Genomic DNA, 18,228 nt, shown 5'->3' with positions numbered 1-18,228 from the left:
GGCCCGGCCCGGCGCGGCGAGGGGCGGCGGGCGCTGCGCACAGCCCGGCTCCCCTCGGCGGCGGGCGGAAGGCCGGAGGGCGGCAGCGCCATGCCCGGCCCGGCAGTGCCGGGAGCGGCGGCGGGGCCCGTCCCCGACCCCGAGGAGAGCTACGATTTCCTCTTCAAGCTGGTGCTGATCGGGGACGCCAGCGTGGGCAAGACCTGCCTGGTGCAGCGCTTCAAAACCGGGGCCTTCGCCGAGCGGCAGGGCAGCACCATCGGCGTGGACTTCACCATGAAGAGCCTGGAGATCCAGGGCAAGCGGGTGAAGGTGAGGAGCGGGGCGACCGAGGGAGCCGCCCGGGCCCCTGCCGCTCCGGTTCCGGGGCTAGCGGCTCGCTCCCGGCCTGACACAGCCGGCGGGATGCCGGCGCGGCCGCCCGGCCCCGACCCCGCTGCCGGAGGAGGAGGCAGCGGCGAGCGCTCAGCCCCCGCCGCTCTCTCCGCTCTCGCTGCCTGCTTGTCCAGCGCCGGGGCCGCCTTCCCGAGCAGCTCCCGCGGGCCGGGGGGGACCAGGCGCATCCGTGAAGTGGATGTGGTGGAGCAGGCTCACCCCAAGGCGGGCTGGCCCCCCGGCAGCACCCCCTGAGCACGGGGAAAGCCCCGCGGCGCCGAGCTGCGGTGCCGAGCTGCGGCAGCTCGCTCCCCGGGCAGGCTCCTGGCCGTGGTTTGTTTACCAGTCGGGAAGAAGCTCAGCTGGCCTGTCAGGTTTCCAGCAAGGGATGTGAAACTGGCAGGCCAGCTGAGAGAGGCTGGGGAGCGGTGTTTAAATTAGACACATGTAAAAGTTATCTTAAGGCACTGTTTAGAGAATGCCTCAGTGCAAGTTCTGTAGTTCTTCTCAAGGCAGAACAAATCAGCCCCACATTTGACTTCTCCTTTCTTATGCTGGAGAAGGCCAGCTAGTTGCAAGGGTTAGAAAGAGGATAGGGCATTTTCCCAGGGGAATTCTTCCCAGGCTCCCAGTGGCACAGCAGCATACTGGGCCTCTGAGCATAGAAGTGTGCTCCAACAGCAGGGGAGAAAGGCTGAAAGCACCTGTGGTTTGGAGGAGGATCTGGGAGAAATCTCTTCTCCAGCCCTCTCCTGAGCAGATTCATACAACTGTCCTTAGGGTTTAAAAACCATTTCGTGCAGTCACTGCCTGGGAAAGATCATAAAACTGTGAAGTGACAGACAAGTACAGTAACTGCAGTTGAATTTTGGTCTGTGTTTACCAAAGTAGATGTCAAAGTCCTTTATTGTCTCTTTCTTACAGATTAACTTTGGTGAGCAGAATATTAAACAGAGAAGGCTGCAGAGAGTGGGAGTACTGAAGGCTCACAGTTTTTAGGCAAGGAGCAGGATTAGGAGCTCCACACCCAGCAGAGGTGTTTGTTTTCTTGGTGGTTTTATACCTTTACCTGTCGTGTGTAGTCAAGGTTTGCAGTTGAAGAGGAAACTCGGATTCTCCTCTGTTTGTGCTGTTGGTTCCAGTATGGTGCTTTCTAGCAAGTGAGCTGTTGGAGGTGGGGTTTCTCCTTCCAGATTGAAACCTGGCTCCCTTCAAATGCCAGGCACATAGGAACTGGCCAGGGGTCTGTGCCACAGACTTCAGGAGTAGGGGAGGGTAAGCCCAAAAACCCAGCCAGACTTCCTAGGTGTGCTTGTCCTCTTGTCACTGCTTACACCTGAAAATACCTCTCTTCCAGTCTGTAGCAAAACCTGTGGGTTATTTCTATGTATTTTACCCCCCCAAAAAACCCCAACCAAACAAAACCCCAACAACAAAACCTCCCCAAACAAATAAAGCAACAGACAAATAGGAAAGTGCAGGCTCTTGGGGGCTTTCATTTTCTTTGGCTTGTTCTCAGCTCCCACTTCAGAATAAAATCAGGGATGCACAGATTGAGAAAGAGCATTTTCAGCATTACTTCAGGCAAATGAGTCCAACACTGCTGCTGATCTACCTTACAGATATTTCTGTTAGCTGCTGAGTCAGGCACACAGCTGGGATATGAAAACGTTTGCTTGGAGGGTGGTTTTTTTTCCTGTTTGGTGTGTTAAGGTGTGGGTTGGATGGGAAGTGTAGCTCTCAGTCAGGCTTTTCCAGTTGGATGGAGGTTGCAGAGTGCTTGGTCTGGTCCAGGCAGGCTTGTTCAGCATGAGAGAGGAAACACAAGATGAGGAGGCATTTTATTATCCTGTAGTGAGCTCCAATGTGAAGTAGGGAAGTTGGAGTGTGCTTTACAGATGTGCTTTTGGTGTGGTCATAGTGATTCTAGGAGGAGCACTTGAGCCATCTAAAGAGCTTGTGTCCTTACCCGTTAGTAAACAAGCCTGAGCATGTGCTCTGCCAGAGATGCTCTGTGGTGCTCATTGTTCCTGGCCCAGCCAGTGAGACAGGCTGCTTCAAAAGGGTTTCAGATGGACATTTGGTTAGGATGCCTCAACTCAAGAGGTCTTCAGGGCTGGTTTTAAATAAAAAGCATAAAATTCGACATTATAAAAAGGTTCTTCTCCCCTTCTACTCTGCCCTAGTGAGGCCCCACCTAGAATATTGCATCCAGTCCTGGGCTCCCCAGTTCAAGAGGGACAGGGATCTGCTGGAGAGAGTCCAAGGGGGGGCTACAAGGATGCTGAAGAGACTGGAGCACTGCCTGATGAGGAGAGGCTGAGAGCCCTGGGGCTGTTTAGTCTGGAGAGAAGTCAGAGAGGGGATCTGATCAATGTCTATAAACATCTGAGGGCTGGGGGTCAGAAAGGAAGGGGCAGGCATAGCCTCTGCTCACTTGTGCCCTGGGATAGGACAAGGGGCAATGGATGGAAACTACAGCACAGAAGGTTCCACCTCAACATGAGGAAGAACTTCTTGACTGTGAGGGTCCCAGAGCACTGGAACAGGCCCTCCAGAAGGGTTGCAGAGCCTGCTTCTCTGGAGCCTTTGCAGCCCTGTCTGGATGTGTTCCTGTGCAACCTGTGCCGGATTCTATGGTCCTGCTCTGGCAGGGGGTTGGATTGGAAGATCTCCAGAGGTCTCTTCCATCCTCTAACATCCTCTGATCCTTGCAAAAGCGTGCTGGGTGATGGTCTGTGCTGCTCCAATTTCACTGTGGGTTTGTGACAGGATTCTTCATAAGGTATGCACTTTGCTTTCTCTATAGCAGATGGTGCAGGGATGAGAAAATGCCCATTTGTATAATGTTTTATAAGTGTAGAAGTTTCTTCAGAACAACAATGTGTACAAAACAAGTCCCAAGGAGCTTCTCAGCCCTGCTTGTTGTCTAAGCTTCATTTTCAGTCAGGCTAAAGCTAGGGTTCCAACACCACGGAGCGAGAGTGAACGGAACGCTCCTTTTGTGGCTGAAACAAACATTTTAAGGTTAATTGTGTTTAAATTCTGTTTATAATTTCAAATGTTGTCATCACAGTGACATAATGTTTCTGAAATAGGCTGCCCAGGCAGGTGGTGGAGTTGCCATCCCTGGAGCTGTTCAAGAAGCTGTAGGTGTGCTGCTTCAGGATACGGTTCAGTGGTTGTGGCAGTTGGGTTATGGTGGGGCTTGATGATCTGAAAGGCCTTTTCCAACCTTAGTGATTCTATGATTATATGATTTGGAGCCCAAGGAGTTTCAGTCTCTCTTTCTCTTGATGCACTGTTGTTGGACAGGGAAAAGAAGCATGTTGGGATGGTGAAGGTTAAGGTTCTGCAAGTATCTTTTCCTTCTAACTACAGGCTTTCCTGGCACCTTAAAGCTATACTCTTTTAAGTGTCTCACGTGATATTTCATACAGTACTGCTCCACCAGCTGCTGAACCTGACTAAACTTCATGTATAGAGACATTAGGAGTTGAGAAAGAAGCTGTTCAGGGACAGTCCTGATAACTGAAGCTGATGTCTTAAGCCTGCAGAGATTTAGCACTCCAGAGAAGAAGAATACATCAGGGTGTCTGTGCCAGCCAGTCTTTTGTTGCTCTTCTTGTTCTTTCAGATCTCCAGTTGCAATCTGAGGTACTGTCCAGTAGGATTATACAGACCAGTTGCCTCTGGGACAGGCTGTTGGGAGCCTCGTGCTCTTGGAGGCATTGGAGCTAGAGGGCAGGGTGTGTGGCAGGAGCCAAGCAGGGATTTGGCACATCTAGTGCACTTACTTCTAATGGCACTTCAGAGTCAAAGCTACCAGTTGATGACCACCTTGACTTATCACAAAGGCTAATTATGACCAGCATGCACCTAGAATTTACCCCCCTCACCTTTATGAAATGTCTGCAGTCAATCTTCATTTCAGTCTTGTTCAACACCATCAACAGGGACCTGGAGGAAGGCACAGAGCTGACCCTCAGCCAGTTTGCTGCCGATACCAAACTGGGAGGAGTGGGTGACAGCCCACCAGGCTGTGCTGCCATCCAGTATGACCTGGATGGGCTGGAGAGCTGTGTGGAGGGGAAACTCATGAAGTTCAGCAAAGGCAAGTGTAGGGTCCTGCACCTGGGGATGAATAAACTTCTGCATCAGTACAGGTGAGGGACTGACCTGCTGGAAAGCAGCTTCACAGAGAAGGACCTGGAAGTGCTGGGGGACAACAAGTTCATCATGAGCCATCGTGTGGCCAAGAAGGTGCATCGAAAAGAGTGTGGTCAGCAGATTGAGAGCGGTTCTTCTCCCGCTCTACTGTGTCCTAATGAAGCCACATGTGGACTACAGGGTCCAGTTCTGGGTTTCCCAGTTCAAGAGAGACAGGAAACTACTGGAGAGAGTCCAGCAGTGGCTGCAAAGCTGCTGAGGGGCCTGGAGCAGCTCTGTGAGGAGGAAAGGCTGAGAGCCTTGGGGCTGTTGAGCCTGGAGAAGAGCAGCCCCAGAGGGGATCTGCTCAATGCTCAGCAAGAGCTAAAGAGTGGGGGGCAAGAGGATGGGACTAGAATGTTCCCAGTGGTGCCCAGTGACAGCAGAAGGGGTAATGGGCACTGGAGGTTCCACCTAAACATCAGGAAAAAAAATCTTTGGTGTGAGGGTGCTGGAGTCCTGGAGGAGGTTGTGGAGACTCCCACTCTGGAGAGATTCCAAACCCAGCTGGATGTTGGGATCTTGGGCAGCCTGCTATGGGTGATCCTGCTTTAGCAGGGGAAGTTGGACTGGATGATTTCCAGAGGTCCCTTCCAACCCCCACTTCTATAAAACAGATCCTTCTTAGCTTGCTGCATGCTGGAGTACAGGGCTGTAGTTCCCAGAGGCTGCCATTGTTGACTGAGTGCTTAGTATTAAAGTCCTATTGATTAAACAATTACTTGGTCTTTGAGTGATAGAAAGAATCTGGCAAACAGGACAACAAAGGTTTTGTAATTCTTATGTCACTGTAAGAAAAGAGAAACTGCTGGAACTAAGATTTTAGAGAATGATAGGCAAGGACATTCCTAAGTCCAGGAGTTGTGGTCAGTGGTAAAATTCCTCTCTTTTTTTTTAATACTCTTTTTTTAATTTTCTTTTCTTTTTTTTTTTTGATGAGTTCCCTCCTGTGAACTGAGAAATCAATTTGGTGTCTTTATTATCACAGAATTCTCAGGGTTGGAAGGGACCTCAAGGATCAGCCACTTCCAGCCCCCCTGCCATGGGCCGGGACACCTCACACTACAGCAGGTTGCTCACAGCCACATCCAGCTTGGCCTTAAACACCTCCTGGGATGAGGCTTCCACCACCTCCCTGGGCAACCTGTGCCAGTCTCTCTTCACCTTCATGGGAAAGAATTTTTTCCTAATGTCTTATCTAAAACTCCCCTCCTTTAGCTTGGATCCATTCCCTCCAGTCCTATCACTACCCCACACCTTAAAAAGTCCCTCCCCAGCTTTCTTGTAGCCCCCTTCAGATACTCAAGGACCATCCAGTTCCAACCCCCCTGCCATGGGCAGGGACACCTCACACCACAGCAGGTTGCTCACAGCCACATCCAGCCTGGCTGCAAAAACCTCCAGGCAGGAGGCTTCCACCACCTCCCTGGGCAACCTGTGCCAGTCTCTCACCACCCTCATGGGGAACAACTTCTTCCTAACATCCAATCTCAATCTAACCATTTCTAGTTTTGCTCCATCCCCCCCAGTCCTGTCTCTGCCTGACACCCTCAAAAGTCCCCCCCCAGCTTTCTTGTAGGCCCCTTCAGATACTGGAAGGCCACAAGAAGGTCTCCTCCAAGCCTTCTCCAGGCTGAACAGCCCCAACTCCCTCAGTCTGTCCTCACAGCAGAGCAGCTCCAGCCCTCTGCTCATCCTCATGGCCCTTCTCTGGACACCTTCCAGCACCTCCAGATCCTTCCTGGAACAGAGGCTCCAGCACTGGACACAGAGCTCCAGGTGGGGTCTCACTAGAGTGGAGCAGAGGGAGAGAATCACCTCTCTTGCCCTGCTGGCCACACTTCCCTTGATGCAGCCTAGGATGTGATTGGCTTTCTGGGCTGCAGGTGCTCACTGCTGGCTCCTGTTGAGCTTCTCCTCCCGTAGCACCCCCAAGGCCTTTTCTTCAGGGCTGCTCTCAAGCCAGTCCCTGCCCAGCCTGTATCAGTGCCTGGGATTGCCCCAACCCAGCTGCAGGACCTTGCACTTGGTCTTGTTGAACCTCATGATGTTGTCATGAGCTCACCTCTCCAGCCTGTCAAGGTCCCTCTGGATGGCATGCAGCGTGTCTGCTGCACCACACAGCTTGGTCTCATCAGCAAACCTGGGGAGGGTGCCCAACTTTGTGTTGTCATTTCATAGTGGTTTACATGCAAGGAGTATTTTTTTTCCTTCATGCCATAGTTTTCCCCTCTCACTGTATGCCTCAGAAAGCAGCAGGAGAGAAGAACACTTGGAAACAAACACATTCCTTTTCTCACAGACACTGCTTTCTGGCTCATTGCACTTCTTAATTTACAAGCTTTTCCAGCCCCTATGATAGCAAGATCCTTGGCTTTTATTCAGCCCTCAGGGCTGTAGCTATATTGCTTTCAGAAGGGCCCACAATGTTATGTGCCAGTGTCTGGCCAAACTGCAGGGAACTGTAGAATCATAGAATTGTTTTGTGTGGGAAAGGCCTCCAAGATCATCCACTCCAACCATTCTCTAGCTCTGCCAAGTCTGAGGCTAAACCATGACCCTCAGCACCACAGCTTGACCTCCTTGAAACCACTCCAGGGATGGTGATTCAACCACCTCCCTCATCAGTGCTTGGGAACCTTTCAGGGAAGAAGTTTCTTCTAATGTCCAACCCAAACCTCCCCTGGTGCAAGTTGAGAGCATTCCCTCTCATCCTATCACTTGTTACTTGGTAGAAGAGACCAACCCCCACCTGGCTCCAACCATCTTTCAGGGAGTCTCTATTTAAAGGCAGGTACCAACTACAGGAGGAGCTTAGAATAAGAATAAAATAGAATTAACCAGGTTGGAAAAGATCTCTGAGATCAGAGGCTTCTTTCTTGCTGCTGGTGATGTTCTTGTTGATGCAGCCCAGCATCCTGTCGACTTTCAGTGGCTGAATTTAGGGATAAATAAGTGAGCTGAGCATGGCTTCCTCCTTGCCCAGATGTCATGCCCGTTCTACCACCTGGAAAGGGACAGGTGGTGAGGCTGACTAGGCCTTCAGCTGGCTTTATTGAAACCTAGAACTACCAGCATCTCCTTTATGGTTTCTTTCATACCAGTGCTCTCAGATGATACTACCACATCCTGCTCCAGCTGTCACTGCCCCTGCAGCAGAGCTGGCAAAGCCACCTCAGCACTGCAGACAATATGCCAGCAAAAACCCAGTTCTAGTTTCAGTGACATGCTTAATGATGAGCTGCAGTGGCCTGGCCACGGCCTGACATAGCCCTAGACATTGTGATCCTGGGCAGTCTGCTCTGGGTGACCTTCCTTTAGCAGGGGCTTGGACTAGATCATCCCCAGAGGTCCCTTCCAGCCCCACCAGTCTGAGATTCTGGGATCCTGTAACACCTCATTCTATCTACACTGCTAGAGAAGGTGACAAAGAGGTAGGGCTGGATACACAAGCAATGATTTCATCATTTACCACAGGAGGATGCAGCAGAGCTCACCTGGAGGGACCAGCTGATACAGGTATAAACTCTGGGCAGCCAAGGGCTCCAGTGCATGTTCTTGAATGATGAACACAGGAGTAGGAAAACGTGATGCCAGAAAGTGTTGCCAAAATAAGGGAGACTGAGAGCAAGGCTGTTAAGTCAAGTCCTATCTTTGGATTAGAAATGGGTAGATTCAGATTGGATGTTAGGAAGTTCTTCCCCATGAGGGTGGTGAGAGACTGGCACAGGTTGTCCAGGGAGCCTCATCCCTGGAGGTTTTTAAGGTCAGGCTGGATGTGGCTCTGAGCAACCTCATCTAATATGAAGTGTCCCTGGCCATGGCAGGGGGTTTGGAACTAGATGATCCTTGAGGTCCCTTCCAACCCTGACAATTCTGTGATTGTATGATTTGGAAGCCCTTGCTAGCCAGTGGCTCACTGGGAGCAAGGCTGTTGAGTGAGGTCCTGTCTGTGGTTTTGGAAGTCCTTGCTAGGCAGAGTCTCACTAAGAGTAAGGTTGTTGAATGAGGTCCTGTCTTTGGTTTTGGAAGTCCTTGCTAGGCAGAGTCTCACTGGGAGCAAGGCTGTTGAGTGAGGTCCTGTCTTTGGTTTTGGAAGACCTTGCTAGGCAGAGTCTCACTAAGAGTAAGGTTGTTGAGTGAGGTCCTGTCTTTGGTTTTGGAAGCCCTTGCTAGGCAGAGTCTCACTGGGAGCAAGGCTGTTGAGTGAGGTCCTGTCTTTGGTTTTGGAAGACCTTGCTAGCCAGTGGCTCACTGAAGCAAGGCTGTTGAGTCAAGTCCTATCTTTGGTTTTGGAGGTCCTTGCTAGGCAGTGTCTGAAGGTGTGCTGTTTGTGCTTTAGCTGCAGATCTGGGACACAGCTGGCCAGGAGCGGTTCCGAACCATCACCCAGAGCTACTACCGCAGCGCCAACGGAGCCATCCTGGCCTACGACATCAGCAAGAGAGGCTCCTTCCTGTCCATCCCTCGCTGGATCGAGGATGTCAGGAAGTACGCCGGATCCAACATAGTCCAGTTGCTGATTGGTGAGTTCAGAGCCTTCATAGCAGCCCCTGCACATTCCTCCATGGCCGGGTTGGTTGCAGTGTTTGTCTAAGGTGGCTGGGAGCTGTGTTTTCTGGTTGAAGTTAAGATGTCTGTAATAGATCCAAGTGGAAATGTTCCCAGTGTTGGAGGGGTTCTTTATTAGAAAGAGCTGGTTCATCAGAGCTGAAAGGGTTTGTTTGGTTTAACTTCTCATAAGAAGTAGCTTTGTATCAGAAGCCATCTGCGAGTCCTTTGTGTCTTAACTCCATGGAGAATTGGGCACCCAAGGTTTCCAGGTTCTGAGGCACAGTTGCTGTGGAGCTGCTCTCATCTTAAGGACCAGGCTGAGAGAGTTGGGGCTGTTCAGCCTGGAAAAAAGGCGGCTCTGGGGAGACCTTAGGCTGAGAGAGTTGGGGCTGTTCAGCCTGGAATACAGAAGGCTCTGGGGAGACCTCAGGCTGAGAGAGTTGGGGCTGTTCAGCCTGGAATACAGAAGGCTCTGGGGAGACCTTAGGCTGAGAGAGTTGGGGCTGTTCAGCCTGGAATACAGAAGGCTCTGGGGAGACCTTAGGCTGAGAGGACCTAAAGAGAAAGGTACAGCTGAGTTCCACATGAATAGCAACTAAGGGGAAAGTTCTTTTCCCTACGCTGTCTGCTGTTCCTGACAGGGGTTGCTCTTTCCTATCAGTTGTGCAGAACTAGGGATTCCATTTCTATGGACTGGAGCCCTGCCACAGCACCATAGGATCCTTCTCCAAAGTGTTTTCTGTTTGTCTCAACATGGTTGGTTTGTTTTCCCTCAGAGGAGATTAAAATGCTGTCAAACAGTGCTGACTGACGTTTCTTTGCACTTCACCTGTATCTGGGCTGTCACAAACATTGAACCATAGAATCACAGGATTGGTTTGGTTGGGAGAGACTTTCCAAGATCACCAGTCCAAGCACTCTCTCTCTCTGCCAAGCCTGGTGCTAAACCGTGGCCCTCAGTACCATATCTCTGTGTGTCTCTGGGACACCTCCAGGGATGGGGATTCGATCACCTCCCTGGGCAGCCCGTGCCAGGGTTTGAGAACTCTTTCAGCAAAGTTCCTCCTGAAGTCCAACTTCAGCCTGCCCTGGTGCAACTTGAGGCCAATTCCTCTTATCCTATCACTTGTTACTAGGGAGAAGAGACCAACCAATGGAGCAAAACTAGAAATGGGAAGCTTCAGATTGGATGTTAGGGAGAAGTTGTTCCTCATGAGGGTGGTGAGACAGTGGCACAGGTTGCCCAGGGAGGTGGTGGAAGCCTCCTGCCTGGAGGTTTTTGCAGCCAGGCTGGATGTGGCTGTGAGCAACCTGCTGTAGTGTGAGGTGTCCGTGCCCATGGCAGGAGGGTTGGAACTCAATGACCCTTGAGGTCCCTTCAGACCCTGACAATTCTGTGTTTCTAATCCCCTCCTGGCTTCAGTCTCCTTTCAGAGAGTTGTAGAGAGCTGGGGTGGGTCTAGTGGTACCAGGATGGATGAGGATGAACTAGAGGGCTCGGAGATGGTGGAGGTATTTGGGCTGGGTGGAGGCTCCACTGCTACTGTCTCCAATGGCTGCTCTGGGATCTGCTCTGGGATGGAGCCTTGAGGTGTGTCAGGGCAGCTCCTCCTCAAGCCTGGAGAAGCAGAGGAGCTGCCCTTTTGCAGCTGGGCTCCTGCCTCTGCAGAGCCTTTCCTAGGGAGAGAGGAGACTGCTGAAGTGTCTTCTTGCTGCCTCAGTTGGGTGCTTTGCTCTTGGAGGCAGCCCCCCCCACACCTTAGCAGCACAGCACTTGATTTATTTGCAGCACAGAAAGGAGGAGCCCCTGGCTGACTTGCTGGGCTCTCTGCCCGGGTGGCTCCTCCAGGGGGGAAACCAGTTCTTCTTGGGCCGCTTTGGAGCCATGATGGGCGTGTTGGGTGGCACCAAGATGGATGGGGAGGAACTGGAGACACTTAAGACGAGGGAGGGCTTGGAGGCAGTGGAGAGCTGGGGGGTGATGGAGGGCTGGGAGGTGATGGAGAGCTGGGAGGTGATGGAGCACTGGGAGGTGATGGAGGGCTGGGAGGTGATGGAGGGCTGTGGGCTGGGTGGAAGCTGCACTGCTACTATCTCCAATGGCTGCTCTGGGATCTGCTCTGGGATGGAGCCTTGAGGTGTGTCAGGGCAGCTCCTCCTCAAGCCTGGAGAAGCAGAGGAGCTGCCCTTTTGCAGCTGGGCTCCTGCCTCTGCAGAGCCTTTCCTGGGGAGAGAGGAGACTGCTGAAGTCTCTTCTTTGCTGCCTCAGTTGGGTGCTTTGCTCTTGGAGGCAGCCCCCCCCACACCTTAGCAGCTCACAGCCATTTCTTTAGTGGCAGCATGATAACGAGCAGCCCACTGGTGCCAGGCTGCGGCACAGCACTGGCAGCTGCCAGGGGGAGACCATGTGGGTTGGGGCTGCCACTGGAACGTGCTGGGCTAGTCGGGTGGCACTAGGATGGAGAGGGATAAAGTGGAGAGCTTTGAGGGGGTGGAGAGCTGTGGGCTGGGTGGAGGCTGCAGCGTTAGCGCCTCCAAAGGCTGCTGCGGGCTGTGCTGTGAGACGGGGCTTGCAGCTGTGTGAGGGCAGCTCCTCCAGGCTTGAGGCAGAGCTGCCTGTTCCCAGCTGGGCTCGTGCCTCTGCAGAGGCTTTCCCGGGGAGAGGGGAGCCTGCCCAGGTGCTGGGCTGCAGGGGGCAGGTTGTGCCCGGCCCCGGCAGGGAGCGGGAGGCGCTGAGCCCCTGCCAGCCTGAGCGCGGGCGGCGCCAGCAGCGAAGGCGCCAAAGCCCCACACGCCCCAAGGCGCCTCAGGGCTGGCACCGCGCTCCGTGTGGCGCTGGGCGGCTTCGTGTGGCCGCAGCCAGGGCAGGGCCGCGAGGGGAGGCGGCGCCGCTCCAGGCCAGGCCCCGCTGCAGGCGCTGGGCTGCTGCTGCTGCTCCGAGCCCTGACCCTGGGGCTGCCCTTCAGCTGTGCTCCAAGCACCCCCCCGGGGCCGTGCTCCCCGGCTCCCCTCCAACGCCCTGGCAGCGCGGCGATGCGCTCCAGGAAGGGACATTGCAGAGGCCTCTGGGGACTTCTCTCCTGCCTCAGATGGGTGCTTTGCCCACCCCCACAAGCTCTGGGCTTACCCTTCCCTGGCCCTGCACAGATGCTCAGCTGCCAGCCTCAGCACACAGAGACAAGCACCACAGCGCCACATGCCACACAGCACTTGATTTATTTGCAGCACAGAAAGGAGGAGCCCCTGGCTGACTTGCTGGGCTCTCTGCCCGGGTGGCTCCTCCAGGGGGGAAACCAGTTCTTCTTGGGCCGCTTTGGGGCCATGATGGGCGTGTTGGGTGGCACCAAGATGGATGGGGAGGAGCTGGAGACACTTAAGATGAGGGAGGGCTTGGAGGCAGTGGAGAGCTGGGGGGTGATGGAGGGCTGGGAGGTGATGGAGGGCTGGGAGGTGATGGAGCGCTGGGAGGTGATGGAGGGCTGTGGGCTGGGTGGAAGCTGCACTGCTACTATCTCCAATGGCAGCTCTGGGATCTGCTCTGGGATGGAGCCTTGAGGTGTGTCAGGGCAGCTCCTCTGGTTCTCCAGGCGTGAGGAGGAGCTGCCCTTTTCCAGCTGGGCTCCTGACTCTGCAGAGCCTTTCCTGTGGAGAGAGGAGACTGCTGAAGTCCTCAGCTGCAGGTGGCAGCTTTTGCCCAGCCACTGCCCACAGCAGCCTGACTGGAAACGCTTCCTGGCTTTGAGCAGCCATGGAAGGGAGCAGTGGGGAGGACAAGGCCACGACTCACCCTTTGACTTTCTTGAGGCAGTAAAAGGCCACTGCAAAGCACACCCCAAATGCAAGTATAACGAAACAGCTAGTTGTTAACATTCTGCTGGTTAGAGTGCGCACTGTGACCTTCAGAAAGTTCATGTCCATGAGGCATGGCTTCTGCCAAGGAGTCTCAGCATCTCCACTTGTGCCTGTGCCCATATCTAGAGGAGCAATGGGAATGTTAGTCCATCCTGTGCACCACAGGCAAGTTTGCAGCACATTCTCTCTGCCAGGAAGTCCTCTTTCCCTCCACTGCCAGTGCCTAGAGACACTCTCCCAGTTTCTGGGAGGCTCACAGCTAAGGCCGAGGCAAGGGCACCAGGCCTCCCTCCCTGGCCGCTCTCCAGTCCCTCCAGTATTCTATGCAGTGATTCAGAGGCCTGTGGTGACTACTTTCCTGCCTCAGTTTGCTCCATGCTCCTGGAGAAACTTAACAGGAGCGATTTACCTAAGTTTTACACCACTAAACTATAGACAAGCAGCGCTTTGCTGTCAGGACAGCAGAGACTCACCCCCAGGATACCAGCCAGGCTGCAGTGGGAGAGGCACCTGAGATGCTGGAGAAGTCCTCCCTGGGGGCACAGCTGTAAGCAAACACCCCGAGAAGCTCCAGTCAGCTCTTGCCATCTCCCTGGGCAGAATTGAACCCAGCACCCAAGCAGAGGGCACCATGGGCAGGCCTGCATCCTCACCAGGCTGAGGTGCCCGGCTGGGAGTCCCTTGGGCTTGGAGCTGGCAGCTGCCAAAGGCAGGAGAAAGCCAGGACCTACCTGTGCCTTCTGCTGGAGCCTCAGTGCTGGAAGGCACGTGGGAAGCTGGGTGGCCTTGGCCTCCAGGCAAGCCTGCAAAGAAGCAGAGGGGAGAAGAGCTGCTGTGGCACAGCTGCAGACACTTCTGCAGCAGGCAGTGGCACTGAGGGGCATTCAGAGCCAGCCAATGCTCCTTCCTGCCCAGGACTTACCTGTGGGGCTCTTCTCAGGCTGGAGGGCAGGGAGTGACTGAGAAGTCAAGGAGCCAGCAGGCACAGGACTGTCACCACTTCCAGTTCCCCCCTTGGCCACACCTGCAGGAGCAATGGCAACGTCAGGCTGTCCTGGGCACCACTGCCAAGCGTGCAGCACTTTTGCTCTGGCCAGGAAGTTCTCTTTCCCCCCAGTGCTGCTGCCTGCAGACACAATCCCAGCCTCTGGGACAGGTTGTGCCACCCAACAAAACTCAGGCAGCCAGAAGGAGAGCATGGGGCAGAGCTCAGCTGCCTGAGCAGTCCCTCCTTCAGGGCACCAGGACACAAAGCATGGCTGCAGCAGGGACTGCCACCCCCATCTCCCTCCTTCCCTCTCTCCCTCCCTTGCCAGTGGCAGGGACCCAGGGCTGCTGCTGGGCCAATCACACAGCAGCTGCTTGAGACAGCAAGCAGGCAGCAAGGCCTGAAAGCCAGCAGGGCTGCTGGAGGCTGGGATCCAGCCCTTGCCCCTCTGCAGGCCACAGCGTGGCCACACCTGTGCCTGCTGCTGCTGCCCAGGCTCAGGGCTAAGGCAGAGTGAAGGGCACTCACCATGTCCTCTCTCCAGTTCCTCCAGCAATTTCTTCAGGGTTTCCACAGCCTCTGGCAACTTCTTTGCTCCCTCACCTGAGTATTTTCCACTTGGAGGACCTAAAGAGAAAGGTACAGCTGAGTTCCACATGAATAAAGCACACCAGCAGTGCTTGGTGTGAGGTCAGCACAGACTCACCCCTGCGATGCCCACGGGCTGGCAGTGGAAGAGGCAGGCGAGGAGCTGGAGAAGTTCCCCCTGGGGGCACAGCTGTAAGCAAACAGAAGGTTGATGCCCCTCAAGGCCATACCCCAAGCGTTGTTCTCAGGCTCTAGGAGAGGCCAAGCTCTTGGGAAACTCTCAACCCTGAGAAGCTCTTAAGGCAATCTGTACATGAAGAAGCTCCTGGCACACTGTCGATGTTTGGCCCTTCCAGGAATGGGACATTGAGAACTCACCTCCAGGCTGCACCGAGGGCTCCACACCTATGTCCAGCTCAGGAGATGGAAGATGCCTGAGCTCCTGACCCCCAGCTGGAAGCAAGCAGAGAAGAGAAATGTTTCAGTGCATGTTGGGATCCACTCCTGCCTCAGGGAAATGCAGGCACTGCAAGGGGTCAGGCGACGAGGTGGCAGCCATAGGTGGCCAGCTCTGCCAAAGCTGCAGAGGGGCCTGGGCATCTCTTGGCTGGCACCTGGCAGCTCTCCAAACACACTTGCCAGCCCTGTGCAGCAGCCCTGCAGGAGCAGTGGATGGCCCTAGAGACGCCCCTGGGGGCTCTCTCCCCAGGAGAGCTCTCAGGCACCCAGAGGAGCCCTGGCTGAAGCAGGGGAGGAAAAGCCACCGGCCCCAGCCCAGGCTTCCCGGGGAGCAGAGGCAGCTGGCCAGGAAAGGCTGCAGCAGCGCCGCTCACTTACCTGCTCCCCACGCTTGCAGTGGAGCTGCGTGGAGAGGCCTGGCTTGGAGGGCCAGCAAGAGGAGGAGGAGGTAGAGCAGGGCCATAGCTCCTGCTCTCACACCACACCAAAACTGCTGCTGCTGCTGCTGCAAATGCCACCTCTGTGGTCTCTGCTGCCGCCGCCGTCGCAGTGCAGCCCAGGGGCAGTGTGGCTGTTTTTTAACAGCTGCTGAGGCACTGTGGGGCTTTGTGACAGCAGAGCCCCTGCTGTGACATCAGAACCCTCCTGTGACCTCCCTGCCCTGCTGAGACCCTTCCCTGACAGGAGTGAGGTGCAGACAGGAGCAGGAGTGACCTCATTCATAGCTGGTCACCGAGATGTGCTCCCATGCCCAGGAGGGCAGATGCCCAGCTGTACTGCAGCAGCTCTCCATGAATGCACTGCAAGCAGCTCCCATGGATCTCAGCAGTGCATTTTGCATTAGGTACTGTTTGTAACCTTGGGTGGCAAAGCTACTAAGCTGTGTATTTTGCAAGAGCTTTTTTCAACTGCCAGGCACTCTATCGATTTGCAGCACAGGTTTCGCTTCACCTTAGCTTTGAACCTTTCTGTGAAGGCAGCCCGAGAGCTGTCCTGCAGTAGAATGGGTGTGTAAAGCTACTTAAGGGATGCTTGATTTTCATTAGAACACTCACCTCCCTGGCTGTGGATTCGGAGATGGGTGGGGTTAGTTCTGTGGCTAAACTTGCACAGCTGCTATCAATATTTGCTTTGAAGCAGCTCTGACCCATTGCACTGATCTTGAGCTGCAACACTGTCCATAAAAAGCACTTTGACATTTCGTCCTAGCAGGACCATCAGAGGGCAACTGTCCTGGATGGACAAAAAGCCTCAAAATTACTCTGGATCAGACAATAAGGCAGAAGTTAGTAGATCTGGTTCTTTAGGCTTGCCTGAACACGTCCCAGAGCCAGAATGAGCCCGGTGGGCGTGCTTTTGGCCACGTTTGGCAAGAAGGCTTTCTATAGGTTGCAATACCAGGGTTTTATCCCCAGATCTGTGTTGCTACCGCCCATTATTGCCTCGGGAAGTCTATAAGTACCAGCCCAAAGAGCCAGGGCGTCGTCTTGCAATTGTCCACGCTCTGGAAGGAGCCAAGAGCGTCGCTTGGAAGCTGAACTGAGTTTCAGTTTGCCCAGACAAGACAGCAAGGACCCCTCGCTCTTTTCAGCGTTGTGAAGCCCAGGGGACAGACACACGTCTTGCCGGGCCGAGAGGCGAAACCCCAGAGGAGCTGAGTCCCCGGGACAGTTTCGTTTGACTGGAGCAAGGAGCGAGTGCTGCTACAAAAGGATTTCGGCCGGGAAACCTTCTCTCTACAAACCTTTCAGCTGCAAGCCCTTTGGGAACAAATCCTGCCTCAGTAATAAGCTGCAGACACCACCACAAAGTCAAACGGTGCTCCACGTGGTCGGGGCCATTTTGCTTTGTCTAGATCTTAACGTGTGCCACGAGGTATCAGGAGCAGTGAGTAATTGCAGTATCTGATTTTTATAAGCATCTATTGAAGGTCTGTTGCCTTAGGGAATTCTGGCGTTCCCCCCTCCTCGGTGGGGGCAATCGCCGGCTTCCCTGCCGAGGTTGCTTTATAGACCACAACAGCAACTAAGGGGGAAAGTTCTTTTCCCTACGCTGTCTGCTGTTCCTGACGGGGGTTGCTCTTTCCTATCAGTTGTGCAGAACTAGGGATTCCATTTCTATGGACTGGAGCCCTGCCACAGCACCATAGGATCCTTCTCCAAAGTGTTTTCTGTTTGTCTCAACATGGTTGGTTTATTTTCCCTCAGAGGAGATTAAAATGCTGTCAAACAGTGCTGACTGACGTTTCTTTGCACTTCACCTGTATCTGGGCTGTCACAAACATTGAACCATAGAATCACAGGATTGGTTTGGTTGGGAGAGACTTTCCAAGATCACCAGTCCAAGCACTCTCTCTCTCTGCCAAGCCTGGTGCTAAACCGTGGCCCTCAGTACCATATCTCTGTGTGTCTCTGGGACACCTCCAGGGATGGGGATTCGATCACCTCCCTGGGCAGCCCGTGCCAGGGTTTGAGAACTCTTTCAGCAAAGTTCCTCCTGAAGTCCAACTTCAGCCTGCCCTGGTGCAACTTGAGGCCAATTCCTCTTATCCTATCACTTGTTACTAGGGAGAAGAGACCAACCAATGGAGCAAAACTAGAAATGGGAAGCTTCAGACTGGATGTTAGGGAGAAGTTCTTCCTCATGAGGGTGGTGAGACAGTGGCACAGGTTGCCCAGGGAGGTGGTGGAAGCCTCCTGCCTGGAGGTTTTTGCAGCCAGGCTGGATGTGGCTGTGAGCAACCTGCTGTAGTGTGAGGTGTCCGTGCCCATGGCAGGAGGGTTGGAACTCAATGACCCTTGAGGTCCCTTCAGACCCTGACAATTCTGTGATTCTAATCCCCTCCTGGCTTCAGTCTCCTTTCAGAGAGTTGTAGAGAGCTGGGGTGGGTCTAGTGGTACCAGGATGGATGAGGATGAACTAGAGGGCTCGGAGATGGTGGAGGTATTTGGGCTGGGTGGAGGCTCCACTGCTACTGTCTCCAATGGCTGCTCTGGGATCTGCTCTGGGATGGAGCCTTGAGGTGTGTCAGGGCAGCTCCTCCTCAAGCCTGGAGAAGCAGAGGAGCTGCCCTTTTGCAGCTGGGCTCCTGCCTCTGCAGAGCCTTTCCTGGGGAGAGAGGAGACTGCTGAAGTGTCTTCTTGCTGCCTCAGTTGGGTGCTTTGCTCTTGGAGGCAGCACCCCCCACACCTTAGCAGCTCACA

At 54.2% G+C, this 18,228-nt stretch overlaps 1 protein-coding gene and 1 long non-coding RNA gene across 4 annotated transcripts; one reads left to right on the top strand and one right to left on the bottom strand.

Moving 5' to 3' along the window:
• The first annotated feature begins 25 nt into the window (after window positions 1-25).
• On the top strand, window positions 26-17,254 carry LOC137453395 (ras-related protein Rab-43-like). Of its 3 annotated transcripts, none has more exons than XM_068162617.1 (3): window positions 26-312; window positions 8,927-9,110; window positions 14,923-17,254. In XM_068162617.1, the coding sequence occupies exons 1-3, from the start codon at window positions 91-93 to the stop codon at window positions 14,934-14,936; spliced, it is 420 nt and encodes a 139-aa protein (XP_068018718.1). In that variant the 5' UTR covers window positions 26-90; the 3' UTR covers window positions 14,937-17,254. The 3 variants fall into 3 exon arrangements, with proteins under 3 accessions (XP_068018718.1, XP_068018719.1, XP_068018717.1); XM_068162618.1 differs by having other exon boundaries at window positions 16,617-16,692; XM_068162616.1 differs by lacking the exon at window positions 14,923-17,254 and adding an exon at window positions 9,800-9,903 and having other exon boundaries at window positions 27-312.
• Window positions 12,649-13,539, bottom strand: LOC137453397 (uncharacterized). The gene is made up of 3 exons (XR_010990355.1): window positions 13,464-13,539; window positions 12,926-13,112; window positions 12,649-12,780 (listed from the first exon to the last, which is right to left on the bottom strand). It is a non-coding gene; the product is annotated as an uncharacterized lncRNA (long non-coding RNA).
• Window positions 17,255-18,228: the final 974 nt, after the last annotated feature.

This window comes from Melanerpes formicivorus, unplaced genomic scaffold (assembly GCF_026170545.1).
Source record: "Melanerpes formicivorus ecotype bairdi unplaced genomic scaffold, bMelFor1.0.p_v2 SCAF_66, whole genome shotgun sequence".
Lineage (NCBI taxonomy): Eukaryota > Metazoa > Chordata > Aves > Piciformes > Picidae > Melanerpes > Melanerpes formicivorus.
Note: the sequence above shows the minus strand (reverse complement) of the source record. Positions and strands in the feature narration are given on the sequence as shown.